General features: G+C 46.6%; 1 protein-coding gene across 1 annotated transcript; it reads right to left on the bottom strand.

Moving 5' to 3' along the window:
* Positions 1-9,360: 9,360 nt before the first annotated feature.
* On the bottom strand, positions 9,361-16,011 carry LOC123051660 (uncharacterized). The gene is made up of 3 exons (XM_044474620.1): positions 15,604-16,011; positions 15,083-15,308; positions 9,361-9,912 (listed from the first exon to the last, which is right to left on the bottom strand). The coding sequence occupies exons 1-2, from the start codon at positions 15,889-15,891 to the stop codon at positions 15,108-15,110; spliced, it is 489 nt and encodes a 162-aa protein (XP_044330555.1). The 5' UTR covers positions 15,892-16,011; the 3' UTR covers positions 9,361-9,912; positions 15,083-15,107.
* Between the last annotated feature and the right edge of the window lie 436 nt (positions 16,012-16,447).

The raw sequence follows: 16,447 nt of genomic DNA, 5'->3' as shown, positions 1-16,447 counted from the left end.
ACGCCGCCCCGTCGTCCTCGTCTCCGCCCCGACGCCCCGACGCCGCTGCCCCTTCCCCTCTCCTCTCCCGACGCCGCTGCCCCGACCTCCTCCTCGCCCCTCGACGTCGCCCTCGATCCCCTTCCCCTCTCCTCTCCCGACGCCGCCGCCCCGTCGTCCTCGTCCTCGCCCTCCTCCTCGTCCGCGCCACCGCCGCGCCGCTCCGACCTCCTCCTTGTCCCCTCCGGCCTCCTCCGCCTCCTCAGGTACTGCCCCCACCTCTCCCTCCCCCTCCGGCCTCCTCCTTCCCCTTTGTAAATTTTAGGGTGTAGGGTTTGACTCTGAAGCTTTGTATTCTGGCAGTCAATTGGATGCATCATGCCTTATCCAAACGCGCCTGCAATTGCTCCCCACACAGATTACTTCCATAATGTAGCATAAATTTGTTTCAGTAACCCTGTAGTGCACTTTTTTTGGAACCGTCTGTTACCCAGTTGCTGTAAACTCTTACAAATTATCACATAGTCTACTGTTGAAGTGCAGCTAGATATTGGTGAAAATGAACCATCATAAAAATCTGTAGTAGCTACTATAGTGAAAAAATACAACCAATCTTCTTTGCACTCTTATATATGTTAGCAAGCTCTTTTATTCTACTTAAGTCAAAATTGAGCACATCATCAAGTTGTGTATTTTTTTTCAAGTACCTGCACAAAGAGACACACAGGGAAAATATGGCTTCAGAGCAACAAAAGATCAAATGAAGCCCTTGTCCATGTCCAGAACTAGTTATATTGAATTTTGATGCTTCACCTAACATCTGACCACTTTATGTGGTCTAGGCGTTTACTGCATGAAGAAAAATAATCATGACTTTGTGCAAGACACTGACTGAAAATGGGTGTAGCTACACCCGGTAGTAGGATGCATTTTCCCGGTAAAAATAATCATGACTTTGTGCAAGACACTGACTGAAACTGGTTATGAATATGTATATATATATGAATGTTAAAGAGGAAAATCATGAAGGGTAGCTGCCAAGAATTTTAGATGAAGCAAAGCAGTGTTGCCCTGTTCTTATGCTGCCAACAGTTAATTTGATTTGATGATTCCCCTTTGCAAGATTTTGATTTTGATTTTGAATTGCTGAATAGTGGTAGTAGTACTACCACATTGCACTTGGAATTGCATTTGGAGAGTGGAGAGTGTGATGATGATGATCAGGTAGCTAGCAATGTGAAGAGTGGGGTGTTGGTGATGAGCAAGCAGAGGATGAGTGTGTAGTGCAATGCAAACGAGTGTAAAGTGGCAAGCAAGCAAACAGGGGAGCAGGAAAAGGTGTGGGGTACTGCTACTCCTCTCCTCTCCAGTAGGCATTGTGCTCACGTAAAGGGAGCTGTGATCTTCTTCCTCCTCCTCCTCTTCATATTCTTCTCTGTCTCTGTCCCTCTCTCTCTCTGCATCATCAGCATCAGCATAAGCATCATCACCATGGAAATAATCTAATCTAGGAGTATCTATCTATCTTTGTGTTGTGCAAGGGGAGTCAGAGAATATATTTGTATGTGTGTATGTGTGTGGTGTGGTTAGCTTGGGTATAGGTGGTCTGGCTGGCTGTTGCTCTACCACCAAGAAAGGAAGGACTCACTCCCCACCCCTCCCCTGCTTCCTTTCTTCCACCCCATCACCTTCAAATATGCTCCCACATCTCACTCACTCCAAACAATCCTCCGATTCAAACCCCAAATCTAGCACCATTTTGTTTAGGTATAAAAAACAGTAGCAATTTTAAAAGAATAGTAGCAATTTTAAAAACAGTAGCAAAAAAATTAGGTATAAAAACAGTAGCAAATAAAAAAAGAGTAGCAAATATAGCTAGGGAAATTTTGTTTAGGTATAAAAACAGTAGCAAATAAAAAAAGCAGTAGCAAATTAAAAAAACAGTAGCAAAAAATTAGGTATAAAAACAGTAGCAAATATAGCTAGGGCAATTTTGTTTAGGTATAAAAAACAGTAGCTACAATTTGTAAAAAGCATGAGCAACTGATCTGATTCATCTCATCCTCTCTCGATCTGCAGGATACAAGTGGAACAAGGCAGGGGCGTAGGTGCTTGCTACTCAGGCACGGCGGCAGAGCCAAGCACACCCTCCTCTCCCAAGGTACCAACCCCTCTTCCTCTCCCCCTGTATATACTGCTGTCCAGTACATTTTTTTGCTCAATTTGCTGCTGTCCAGTACATCTTGTTAAAATTGCTGCTGACCAGTACATCTTTGCAATATATGGTGATGTGTACCATTCTTGATAGGATGTATCAATTGTAGTAGATGGTCAAGAAGATGTATAGAAAAGAAAAATGATGGTTAGGGTGGTGGCCTAGTTGTATAGGATGGTTAGGGTGGTGGCCTAGTTCTTTGGGCTGTCTTTGGCTGTACTTAGAATAATCCGCAGTTCAAAAAAATACCATGTCAAGTGTTCTTTCTCTGAGATGTTATTAAATAGACATTGAGAAAAAAAATGGAACTAAGTTACCTGGAATGATCATATTGGCCAACTATCTTGAAGTAGAGTATTCATATTGGCGAGCTAGCAAGTATATATGATTGGTTCCCTCTTTGCTTTACTTGGTTCAAATTTCAAACTCTGCGTCTTTTTAGTGACAAATCCCAATACGAAAGGCGGAGCGTGCATGCATATTCAGCTCATTACACTTATTCATTGTGGTTGGGGAGTTTTCAAGTGTAGTGTTTTGTCCAAAATGTTGAATGATACTGCTTGGAGATGCATATATTGTTTCACCTCTTCACATGCCAATGTATTTTCCATGTTGTGATGGAGGCCTTTTTTGCCTTGTCCACCCGAGAGGCCCTTGAGTTTGCCGGAATGTCGATTAACTTCCGTTCCGGCAAATTCGGGTACTCCATATGTCCTATTTTCAGCAAAGGTCATGCTGAAATTTTCCGTGAATTTTAGCATGACTTTGCTAAAAATAGGACATATGGGGTACTTGTGACTAATGCATGGGCCGGGGTATCTTAGTAGTTAATTAAGTAGGATCAAGTGCCCCGGCGTACTTGTGACTAATGCATGGCTTTTAGGGTGCCTCGGTGTCGATAAAAACCGAAATGATGAAAGCTTAGGCTTTTAGGGTGCCTCGGCGTCGAAAAACCCTCAATGATAAAAGCTTAGCTTTTAGGATGCCTCGGTGTCGACAAACCCTAAATGATGAGACCATGATCTTGTTCCTTGACAATAACCAACTTTTTGACCAAACTTTGTTCCTATTTAGAGAGAAACATGGCCAACAACGATGAGGCCGGGGGTTCGAGCGTCAAGCCATTCTGGAAGCTGTCCCAGGAGATGGAGGAACAACCTCACTTGTATGAGGACGCCGCCTTCCCCACCGATCCTGAGACCACTGATGGTACCGCCGAGGATGACCCCACTGATGCCACCACTGATGGTGCCGCCGAGGATGCCACCACTGATGATGGCGGCGCACGCACAGATGGCAGCCAACCGAAGAGGCAACGGAAGGACCGGCGCCCGACCGTGCTCCGCACCCTCAAGGAGGAAGTTACTGAAGTGGACTCCGACGGGAATCCAACGGCGCCCGAACGAATAGTCAAGGGGTACTCGCTTCAGCTCGGGTGCATTCTCCGGAGCACCGTCTCGATCAACACCGAGAACCTGAGGCATCCTGACCGAGGGAATTTGCGCAACCTCCTCTTCACGAAGCTGCACGAACGATACAAGTTCCCCGCTGAATTTGAAAACACAAGCCTCAAAGGGAATAAAGTGAACAATGCTGCCCTCACGAAGATGAGCAAGGCCCTGTCTACTTGGAAAAGCAATGTGAAGAGAATGATCGAGAAAGGTGAGAGTTATGAGAAGATCAAGGAGAAAAATCCTTCGATCACCGAAGATGACTACAACGACTTCAAGATCAATTGCTCGAGCACCGCAAACTCCGAATCAAGTAAGTGGGGGAAAGAAATGCGGGAGCTGAACTTAGGGGAACACACACTCGGTCCCGGCGGTTACAGAGTGGCGGAGCCTATATGGGACAAGGAGGAGGCGGACCGTGCCGAGCAAGGCCTACCGCCCCTCTTCGATAAATACGGTGACAAGCAGACCAGGAACTTTGTCAGGGCCCGGTACAAGAAGGACCCGAAAACAAAGGAGCTTACCACGGATCCGAAGACCAGGGCGCTTGAGCTTGTTCTGGTAAGGAATACACCCCCTCGTAATTAGCTCCATATGGTTGCATTCTAATTAATGAAGCCAAATTTCTAAATGGTTCACATTCCTTCCGCAGGCGACTGAAAGCAGTAGCGCGGGGTCGACTAAGAGCAACCCTTGGGACACCACTCTAAATAGGGCGTTGAATGTAATGAAGAACAAGGATAAGCTCAGTAAGCCGACGTCAGCTGGTCGTGTGGCCGGCAAAGGCTTGTCGACAAAATGGTCGTCATACTATGACACTGCTGGGCGAAAGGAGAAAAAGACCAGCTCGGAAAGCCAGGCGCGCGAGGTTCAAGAACTCAGGGCACAGGTGGCGCGGATTCCGGAGATTGTCCAAGAGCAAGTGCAACAACAACTCGGAGCGACGATCACCGCCATTGTGCCTACCTTGATCCAGGGGATTAGTGCGTGGATTGCGGGCGGCCAACAGGGGCCGCCCCCGATTCCTAGCTTCACGGCCAGCAACTCGCAGAACGCGATGGCGGGGCCATTGGTGTCTCCGGCGGAGCCGGCATTGGTGTCTCCGACGCCGGCACGGGAGCTTAATGCACCCGGGTGTACGCCGGCCGGCACCTCTGCAGCAAGCGGCCCCTCCGTCAACTGCACGCCCGCCGTTGGCGGTGCCTCGACATTAGCCGAGCTCGACGCCATCATCACGGTAACTAATTAAGCCTCTCTCGGCCGAGGACTTCATCTCCTTGCCTTTGACTGGGCATCCCTAACGCCCTACATGTTTTCGCAGGGCGCCGCCGACGTTCCGTGCACTCTCCTGCACTTCGTGAACAACGAGTTGGTCGATGTCGCCAAGGGCAAAATCGTTCAACCGGGCAACCCCTTGTTCCACGGTACCCAGATGCCACCCAACTTGTTTAGGGTTCAACTGGTTCGGGTGCTGCCAGGCTGCGACGAGGTGTTACCTCCGATTCGACCCATCGGGGCCGACGATGATGACGTGATGAACCTCAGCGCCTGCCTGAGCTGGCCCCTGCTTTGGCCGAAGAGCCAGATTCGTTTGGGGGCGGGGGACACCACCCCAAAGACAACACCGCCAGTCGTGCCGGCGCCAAGTCGGCCCCATGGCAAGACCGCCGCAACGGTGCCGGACATCCCTATGCCACTGGATCCAAACATGCATATGGCACAGGATCAGAACGACGACGACGACGATACATTTGCCAACGTCGATCAGTACTTTGCCGATCATGGGGACGGTGGCGACTTCATGGGGCCTCCTTCTCAAGAACCCAACCCAACAAAAGACGTGTGCGATCTAGCTGGTACCGCGGAGAAGCCAAGTTGCAACAGGCGTCGTCTGCAGTTCAGCTCTCAGGAGACGCCTCCAGCTGCCGACTTCACCGAGCCTCAGATAGGCGAGGTGCGAAATATGATCAGCCCCAACACACTCAAGAAGGCGGTCTGTGAGCAGAACTCGGTCCCATTACAGGAGATCAAGAAGAAGGCACGCAAAAGAAAGACTAACAAGGGTGCGGGCCAGCCGGCACCGAGTACGATCCGTGCTCAGGACGGGCCACCTTCAACTGCGGATATCTCGAGGAGGGTGCATGTGGCGGGTAGGCCGATGCTACCGAGAAATATGCTCGATGCTGCAACCGGTGCTATGCGGAGTCTGCATGACAGTGTTCTTTCTTTGGAGAAGCGGCGTCTCCGAGAGAAGGATGTGGCATACCCGGTTTTCGCGGCCAAGGTGCCAGAGGGCAAGGGCTTTGTGGATAACTCCATCGGGGGTACGATCGTCCTGCGGTTTGATGACATCCACGCTATGTTGAACCTTCATCCGCTGCACTACACCTTCGTTCGGCTATTTTCGCTGAGTATGGAGATGCGGATCATTCGCGACAAGACCCCGGACATCGTGATAGTCGACCCCTTCTACATGCGTGCCAAGATCTTGGGCAGCGCTGGGGACCGGCAAGTCGCGAGTTCTTACCTCGAAGGCGTCATTCTGGCAAACCAAGATAAGGACAACTTCCTCGTGCCTTACTTTCCCGAGTAAGTCCTCCCCTCAACCGCCCCGTAACATATGAATTCTTAGATTTCGATCGTTTTTCTTTTAACATTCCGTGTTTTCTGCAGTGACACACATTGCACGCTCATCCTCCTAAGCCCCAAATATTCCATGGCCACGTATTTCGACCCGGACCGTCAGTCGAACGTAGACTACACAAATGTCAAGAAGGTTCTTGATGATGTTCTCCCCGGCTACGTCAAATCTGGAGGCACCTTCACCAGGCCTATTCGTAAGTACGGCAAGCACGTGTTCTCCCACAATACGACGTTCTGCTGCGTCAAGCAGCCGCCTGGCGGTCAGAAGGGTGCCTACTACGCCATCCATCACATGCGGGCGATCGTACGGGACCATCATCAACTACTGCTACCGAGTAGACTCAAAGATTGGGCCGCGAGCGTGTCGGCAATCCAGGACGCGGACATCAGACAAGAATTCTTTCGCATCCAGTCGGAGTTTGCGGAAATCATCCATCAAGATGTCCTTCGTACCTCGGGGCAGTTCTACCTCAGAAATCAACCGTCCAACAGTGACATCGACACAATCCTACAAATGCAGGCTGACAACGCCCGTTGTTTCATGACTCCCACGATAGACGGCGGCTTCATCCACGCTCCGGTCCCTTGAGTCGAGTCGAAAGCAGTGATGCTGTGTCTAGTTCTGAAACATCGATTGGCTCATGTTGTAATTAAACTTTAATGAACTTGTAGTATGTCTCTTTGGTTTCGAGAGTCCTTCAACTTAGATGTAATCGATGCTATTAATGTCTTGCTTTTCTCTTCCGATCGTTCTGTTGCATACTTATATATTGCTTATGTATTGTCTGTGAATTGGTACTAACGTTTCGTTTGGCTACTGCATAGCGATGCCGTGGTATGTCGTGTACAAGGGTAAGGTTCCCGGAGTCTACGACGACTGGGAGGAGTGTCGGAGACAGGTTCACCGATTCAGCGGTAACAGTTACAAAGGGTACGCCACTAGGGCCGAGGCCGAATCTAGATACGCCCGCTATCTAGCGGGAGAGGGGAGGGAGCGTTGGAGGAACCGGATGAAGACGAGTTTCATCGTGATGATGCTCATCGTGATGACCGCAGCTCTCTTCTATGTGATGGTAGTTTAGATGATCGATATCGACTTGTAATGTGAAGACAAACTCGCGGTCTCGAGACTTGTAATATAATGTTCTATCTTTGTTCGGTCTTTTCAATTCGGAGACTAATATGATGAATTGTATTCGGAGACTAAAATGATGAATTGTATTCAGAGACTAATCTTCTATTGTATTCGATGAATCTGTTGTTGATGTGTGCTGTCTATATTTTGTCCAATTATACATTTTGTAACCTGTGCAAAAAACAGAAAATAAAAAAATAAAAAAACCTAATATTCATACTAATGGCGCATCACATCATAGTGCGCCATTAGTATGCCAGAGGATACTAATGGCGCATCACTAAACAGTGCGCCATTAGTATGCCGAAGTTACTAATGGCGCATCCAGTTGTCGTGCGCCATTAGTATGCCAAAGCACCTGGGTATAGATGGCCCCCTGGGAGGCATACTAATGGCGCACTGTTGCATATACTAATGGCGCATCTGGGGTGCGCCATTAGTATACCAGATACTGATGGCGCACCAGTGGTGCGCCATTAGTAAAATATACTAATGGCGTGCTACTAATGGCGCACCACTAATGCGTCATTAATGGCCAAATTAGGTGCGCCATTAGTAGGCCTTTTCCTAGTAGTGGGGGTTAAACGAGACAAAGGACGCAGAGAGTTTATACTGGTTCGGCCCCTTATGATGAAGGTAAAGGCCTACTCCAGTTTGGGATTGTATTGCTAGGGCTTCGATTACCAGGGAGCGAATACGCTTGAACTAGTTCTCGATCTGTTCTTTCTTGTCCCTGAACCGCCGTCGGGTCGTCCCTTTATATACACAGGTTGACGCCCAGCGGCTTACAGAGTCCCGGCCGGCTCATATACAACGTGTCCGGCTCGGTGACTAACTAATCTTTCCTTACAACACAAGTCATACATACGGCGGTTTATCCTCTTGGGCCTTAAATCGTCTCTGAGTATTGGGCCGCCAACGGGCTTGCTATAACCCGCCGTCTTCATTGACAAGTCGCCAGCGGTATAACCCGGCCCCTCCTGGGCGGTTCATACCCAGTAGTTATATCTCCAACAGATCGGATTGTGTTTGGATGTCAAAAATACCTTATAACATCATATTAAAATGGATTCAAAAATAATTTCGGCCGGAAATTGTGCTAACCACTTTAACGCTTATGGCTCACAGTCAAGCCAACTAGTGAAATGTTCATATTTGTTGCAGATTTTTCCCCAAAAAATATTGAAAAATTGTGACTTCCTGTTGGAATTTTGAATTTTTCCAGTTATAAACTCAGTTGTAAATTAACTTTATAACAATCGCAGTAGGGATTCTGAAATCAAAGTTGAAACTTTCAGAGAAAAACGTTGGACTCCAAATAACATAGAAACTTGAATTATTCAGTTCAAAAAACATATATCCTCGAATTATTTGTTCCAAATTGCATATTGGTTTAAAGTGTTGAAAATTAGATGATAGAAGTTTGTTGCCAGGGAGAAAGGGGTTTTTCAAATTGACAACACCGATTTCTTTTTAGACAGATCGAAGTATTATGATGCTACAGATCAGAACTGTTGTGCGAAAAAATGACAACTATGGTTGATTTTACTGTTAGTCACGAAAACTAGGTTATGTCAGTAGTTCCTTGGAACTTTTATTTGGAGGCCCCCCTACAACGGTCTAATCTACCTACCCTCTTGGTGGGATAACGCAATTTCAAGAAATAAATTCACATTGGTGTTACAGTTCAACGTAGTTTATGCGAAAATTAAGTGTTATGAACAATCGATCATGCATATTGGAGAATTGCATTCACATGTTACCGTCGTGTGGAAAAAGAAAGCCCCTGGAAGAACCACATAACAATGTCTACAGGCCATGTTTGAGCACCACCCACACCAGGCCATGTTCAAATACTTCTGGGCTCTAATTTGAGTGCATTCGTTCAATGCAAGCAATCAGAAGAACAATACAGAGAACTGCTTCGGTCGCCAACATGATCAAAGGCAAGATAAAAAATATACTTACACAGGTAAACCATTCAATTTAAACATCTCGGTAGTAATAGATTCATGATCACCAGCGCTTAAGATATGAGCTCCCCTACGAAATATACACAACACAACATACTCATACTCCACAAATCTGTAGATTGGTAACATCTGTGATCGCTACAAACTTAACATTCTACAGTAACTGCCACAGGGCGGTTGCGAAGAAATGGTAGTCATCGAACATAACACTACCAACATGGCAAATTCTATATGCCTACAAAAGCACTATCCTCTTGGAGGGTGGTATACCCCTCACCGCCTGGTCATGTATTCCAAGCTTCCCAGCAGCAAGTAAACACTTCAACGCCACAATGTCGAATTACAAGAGCTCCTAGCTCATGGAGTACTCGATACTAGCAGTGGATCAATCTACAGTCGTGAATACATGTAACTAACTAAATAAAATCCAGTACTTATCCGTGGCCATAAACTTCAGCAAAAAGTCGGCTCTTGTATTTGTCGTGTCCATCTTAACACATCCGTTCAAGGTTATGTCTGTCAATAAAAAAACCAAAATTCAATTAGATTAGCAGCATATACAAGTACTTGAATGAGGATGTGGAGATGTTTGTCAATATTAAGCATCCAATGTTATGAACATGTATGTATTGTTATATGTAGAGTAGTATTATGCTGCCAATATGTTAAGGGTCACTACCATGCCACTGCAACTACTAGACCAGCGAGAGGGATTTTAAAGATGAAGAGTAGAGTGGGAAGGGCTGTGTGGAACCTCAGACCTGACGGAGAATACAACGATTGAAACTCAACATATATAGAGCGTAATTCTTCTTGCTCCGTATAACAGCCTAATCTGGAAAGGCTGGGGGCCTCAAAGGTGCAAATTCAATGTACATGGTAGCTAGCTCAAAATGACTCTGAATTTCAGCACAATCGATGGTAAAAGATGGCCTAATCAGTAATTATCCAATATACGGAGACCATCTTGAGATCGCTAACCCCATATATTCACATGCATTAGACTATGAAGACTGGTGGGCAGAACAAAGCATGACAATCCACACTCCACAGGGCACAAAAGAATGCTATAAACAATGGAACTACTGGCATTTGTCATTATGGAATCAACTCCCCGACAGTGGTATTCTTCAGTTTTATTGCACAAGACACACCAATATAATGGACGCAGTTGTTCTAGTCTCGAGCACACGTGATCGCGTTATCTGGGCTGCTCGTTCAATCTTTGGGATTCGGTGCATTAAATTCCTGTGCCCTGTTGGAGTTCGCCCATAAATAAGTAAAACCCGAAATACAGGAGAGACATATGGGCTACATGGGCCAGGACATGTGACGGGAAGAAGTCACCGTGAGGTGCAGGATACTCGAGCCGTGGCTCGGGACGTCAATTCCGTTGTGATCCATGGATCAGAAAACATGATTTACGTCATCTGGCTCTGCTTAGTACTCCCTCCGTCCCAAAATACCTGTCTGGACTTTATACTAACTTTAGTACAAAGTTGTACTAGAGTTAAGACACTTATTTTGGGACGAAGGGAGTAGTAAATGCTGTAGGGAGGTCTGGTTGCACTTGTCTTCCACCTCGAGCTAATAGGTTTTCTCCATTCTCTGCGATCTGCTGCGCGGCGGAGTTGTTGCTCGAGAAATACTCAAACGGCACAAGGAAATGGAGTTCTTGTCACAGCCGATTAAGAGGTGCTGATTTAGGCATGTGAAAATCCATTGATTTACGGAGCCGTTTCTATCCAATCTTTCACATCATACAAGATTTGGTGGAGCAGGACCACGGGGGTGGAGGTCAACGACAACGACATCGCCATGCAGCCGCTACACTACCCTGTGGTGCAGGCAACCGGAGATCTCCTGACGCCCATGGATGCAATGAGTGCGGATGGCCAGATCTGTACCGTAGAGGTGCCTGCCCAAGGAGCTGAGCAGCCACAAGGACCTGAGCATTCTATCGATCAGATTGACCCAAAAACTCCAGCGTTTATGCGAAGGTATCAGCTGTATTAGCATGTTGCTGACTGCGCTGAAGGGGGATTTCCATATGGCATTTGTAGTTACCATGGTTGTGCTGTGAAATTTTCAGTATGGTTAGCGTTACAGTGGTAGTATTGCAGTGTTCTAATGCTGGATTTCAGATTCACAGATATATTGCAACCATTGGCAGCTGGTGTACCTATATTTCAGATTCAGAGATACTCCCTCCGTTCCTAAATGTAAGTCTTTGTAGAGATTCCATTATGGACTACATACGGAGCAAAATGAGTGAATCTACACTCTAAAATGCATCTATATACATCCGTATGTGGTTCATAGTGGAATCTCTACAAAGACTTGTATTTAGGAACGGAGGGAGTATATATTACTGGGGAAGTGTTACGCCCTGAATGTTAAGTTACATGTCCTGCAAATGGAATTGTTTTTGGTAGCTATTGTAGTATGAAATAATGGTATAACCTATGCCACAAGACAAAAGCAGTGTTGAATGTCAATTGGAAAAAAATTGCAGCAAAAAAAGGAACGAATATGGGACAAAATTTAGTTGTGGCGGGAATGATTTGTGCGCTCCGGTACCATGGTAGAGAGATAGTTTGTAATCGGTTAAACGATGTGATCACTAGATTCTAGGTAGTATGCTAGTTTGAGAATTTTCTCATGAGCGCTCTTCAATGCAGGGTGAGGATCGGGGCTGCTGCACCAGGGAGGACACCATGTCCTGGCCGCATCAATGCATTAGAGAAAGCAATCTATGGTTTTGCAGAGAGCCCAGGCAAGAATGTGATAGAGCCCACATTAGGGATAAGTTTTGATTCCGTGGGCCGTGGCTCATGACATCTGTTGCTTTCCTGATCCATGGATCAGCAAACACACTTTCCGCTCAATGGGGGGCGGAGATGGAGTAAATGGGAGAATGGTTGGTAGGTGCTAAAAAACAAAGGGATAATGGTTTGTAGTTCGGATCGTATCCTACCTTCGGGGCTGCATTTTTTGAGTACCAATTGCAGGCGCGTTGTGGATTAGGTTCAGGCGGCAGGCAGAGAGGCACGTTAACACCAAAGGTGAACATGGAGTTCCTGATGCAGCCGATTCAAAGGTTACTCGCTTAATCTTTTGGGGTATGCTGTATATTTGGTTGTGCTTATCGGTATAGTATCAATCCACCACTAACTCGTATGGTTGTGCAGGGTGACGGTGCTGGAGGAGGTGAACGGCAGGGAAATTCTGAAGGAGCCGCTGCATTATCTAGGTGTTGCTACCGTGCGCATCCATCAACCGCTGCGAACGCCGGCATTAAACGTCAAGGGTCAGATATATGCGCCGGGCGCCGGGATGAGTGCTGGAAGGCAAGAATCCCCACAAGCGTCCGAGCAATCGATAGACGAGATGAACCTACAGCTCCTTGGTGGACACGAAGGTATGCTGATTGACAGGATCGAATTGCAGAAGATGGAGACGTTGTTAACCTGAATGAGCTAGATGTTCCTATCTTATTTGCAGGGACTGGTGGTAATAACGATGAGGCCAATGGCGATACACATTCAGCTAATGAGTCCGACAAATAGATTAGCAATGCTGTTGCCATCAGCTAAAGGGATGGCAACAACAAGCAGGGATAGGGCACCGTATGAAGGTTTAAGTAAACATATCAGGTTCTGCAAAATATGACAATGGCAATTCCACAGGAGGACAACCTGCCCGGACTGAGGTGATGTGCCGGAACAGCCTCGCAAGACGGCTTGCTGCAGGAACTGCAGCATGGAGGGTCATCTAAGGAACAATTGCACAAGGGCTGCAGAACTTAGACTGCATGATGGTTCTTAAACATTGTAGATGAGATTGAACAGGTCCGAATGAGTTTGCCTGACAAACTGTTGCACATCTGTATGTGCTGATTAAAATATTGTCTCTGTGATCATGTCTGCAGAACTATGATGTACTTGTTATTTAGTGAACCCATGTTTAAGGCCATGTGTCCGCTGTGAGGGAATATACATTTTCTGAATGATAGTATCAATAACTGTGCTCCAGATCGAACTATAATTGTAGAAAAATGATTTTGCAGATTCTTTGAGCAAATCGTTGTTGTTATACACAAATTTGTTGATCTATCCGTCCATACTATGAGTTGTTCCTTTGTCTGGAATTCCGTAAATGTCAAATTTGGCACTGCAATTGCTTGCTGTATGGTGCAAAATATTTCATGCTGTTGGCACTGAAAGCAAGCTTGTTGACAAATGTAGCCATTTGCCAGGTTCTGTGCTAACAGGTCCAATACAAAGCAAGTTTGGAATTTGGACAACAAAGGCGGGAGCCTTCAGCGAGGTGTGTGCACAAGAAGGTGGTTCAGAGGCCGCACTGAAGGCATAGTTTGTAGCAGTCATCTACACAACAGAGTGTAGTGGGGGCAAGATCAAAGTACAGAGGAAGGAGAGGTTCAGTGCATGTGCATGGCTCCTTCAGAGTTCTCTGATGCCTCTTCTTCGATTACAGGGTCCGAGCGATACTCAGTTGTTGACGGTGGATTAACATATGTAAGTTAATAGGTAAACAAGTTGATAGTATTAGCTTCGTGCGCATGTACTGATTTTCTATTTCCACAACTGAAGATGTCATGACGGTGCAGCATGGGGTTGCGTCCGACTCTTCGGTGAATCAAGCTATAGGATACAATTCGTTGGAGTGGAAGGGGGCTGTGAGGTTTGATCAATGACGGAGATGAACACCTTATAGAAAGAGATAAGACGTGAATGGGAAAAGTAAGCAGGTCTAGCTGTGCGGGTGTCATAAATGGGACCCCGTGGAGAGACATCGTTGGGAACAGAGTAATTATGCAGACGGCTCATATCATCAAACATGTCAGAGCCGGGAGTCTAGTCGACAAACAGCGTCGCTACTGGTTATTGTCAGATGTGGGCACAACACCACATGCAAGTATGAATGCACTTCGACATGTGTGAATGCACTTCGATAAAAATGTCATGGCACAACACCACATGCAAGTATATATTAGCTGTGAATTAAATGAAGATCTGTTCTATAATAATACCATCATAGTTTACTGGAATAATCAAATCAAATTTCTATTTGCTATCTTAACTAAAATAAAACAATAAATTTTATGAAACAGATAAACAGGCAGATAAAATAAGACAACAAATTTATATGTAACAGATAAACAGGCAGATAAATAACTAGTGCAATTAAATAAGAGATACCCCAGAACCCAGCCCTTCGAAATTTGAGGCCTACCACTTACGGTGGGTTTTGAATGATAAATTCAAAGCTTCCCGGTCATAATAATCATGGCAACGACTGAACATGGACAATGCATACTAGGTTTCCGCTGATGATATATCCGTATGGATCTGAGTGGTCAAATGGCAACTTGTTTTGCCAAAGAAATCAATGTTAAATGCAAATACTTTTAGGAAAGCTAACATCGATCATTCGGTCAACAAGCCGAGTAACCAAACTTTCTTGTAGGTCTAACTGGGATGAACGACAAAATGGCTTGGTATAAAGTTATCAACACCAAGAGTGTTATTCGGTTACATGTATAAATGATCGCGACACAAATAAAAAACAAGTTATCAGGATTCATGAAACTAGAAACAGCATGGTCATAGAAAACATATAATGTGGCACCAATAGGTGGACAGAGAAGATGGCAGGTATATACCTCAACAACACAACCACATAACCCTCTACTTCATCCTCCATTGCCTCAGTATCATAGTTGTTAAGGTGACGAAACATGTTGCACCAGCACCCATTAACCCCAAATCCATCACCATTGAACCAATCCATTCCCTCTGAGATCCTTCCACACCCAACAGACCCACCACCTTATCATAATCAATTGCGAGCAGCATGAAGGCCGCCGGAACGAGGATCCCCATCATGTCCTTGAGCATCCACAAAAAAGAAAAATCAGTACGAGATCATATAATATGCTCTGAAGCTAGACAGGCGCAGAGGCATTTACATATAGGGCAGCCGCTTTTGATTTTTATTTTATTTTTTTGCCTGTAGCGTTAGCCGCTTTTGAATTCAGGAAAACAATGGATCTCAATTCCTAATTTGGAATTGGCAACTTAATTTAAACAGCAGAAATGTAAAATCGGTCGGTTATTTATTTATTTTCGAAGCAAATCGGGTCATTACATATTCGAAGGCGCAAGGGGAGTTCTTCCGGGATACCTTGTTGGCGTCGGTGGTGGTGTACGGGGAGCGCGAGGAGCGCGCGCCGGCGAGGAACCAGGCAACGGGGCCGAGCAACATAAGGAAGTAAATGGAGACCCAGGACGCCGCCCAGAGCGCGGGGGGAACCTCGACCTGACCCAGGGCAAGGCGCGCGATGACCAAGGCGAGGGACCCCGCGCAGAGGACCCACAGCAGCCCGCAATTGAGGAAGATGAGCGCGTCGACGCTGGCGAGGAAGAAACGCCTGCGCGCCGACGCCGGCATCTCCGGCTCGCCGACGGTCATGGGGGGCGGAACCCTAGGCGCAGGCGGCGGTGGGTGGGTGGTGTGGAGTGGGTTTAGCGGGAGGGTGGACGAAGACGGCGACGGGGGACGCTTTGTGGGTTTCGGCCTCCGGGAAGTGAAGTGGTCGATCGGGTCCCAAACGGGTCGGTAGGGCAACCCTCAAACCGCCCGATACGTTTTAACCGTGAAACCATCCAACGTAGAGACAAAATTTGGTAGGTTGTGAGAGTCGATGGCGGCCTCCGGCACCCCAAACCCACTAAATCTGCCCGCCTCTATTTTGTTGCACTTCACCATTTCTTCCTCTGCATCCTTCACGTTCGTCGTCGTCGCTGTAACTCTTTGGCCGCCACACAGGTATTGTCGGACGTTCGCAACCAGCACCGACACACCCGCTCGCCTTTTACGATAGCGCTGTCCACACTAGAGTCGTTTATACCCAGGTACACTTCATCAATCTGTCAAACACCTCCATGGCGGCCACCACGTCCATCAGTTGTTCCGTCAAATGTCATTGAGCTTATTTTCGGACTTCATGTTGTTCCTTCAGAGTAAG

The sequence above is a fragment of the Triticum aestivum genome, chromosome 2D (genome assembly GCF_018294505.1).
Source record: "Triticum aestivum cultivar Chinese Spring chromosome 2D, IWGSC CS RefSeq v2.1, whole genome shotgun sequence".
Taxonomy (NCBI): domain Eukaryota; kingdom Viridiplantae; phylum Streptophyta; class Magnoliopsida; order Poales; family Poaceae; genus Triticum; species Triticum aestivum.
Note: the sequence above shows the minus strand (reverse complement) of the source record. Positions and strands in the feature narration are given on the sequence as shown.

Coding starts and splice junctions, on each gene's coding strand:
- LOC123051660 (XM_044474620.1), bottom strand. CDS start 15,891: ATGACCGTCGGCGAGCCGGAGATGCCGGCGTCGGCGCGCAGGCGTTTC. Junction 15,309..15,603: donor CCACCACCGACGCCAACAAG/GTATCCCGGAAG, acceptor TGGATGCTCAAG/GACATGATGGGGATCCTCGT.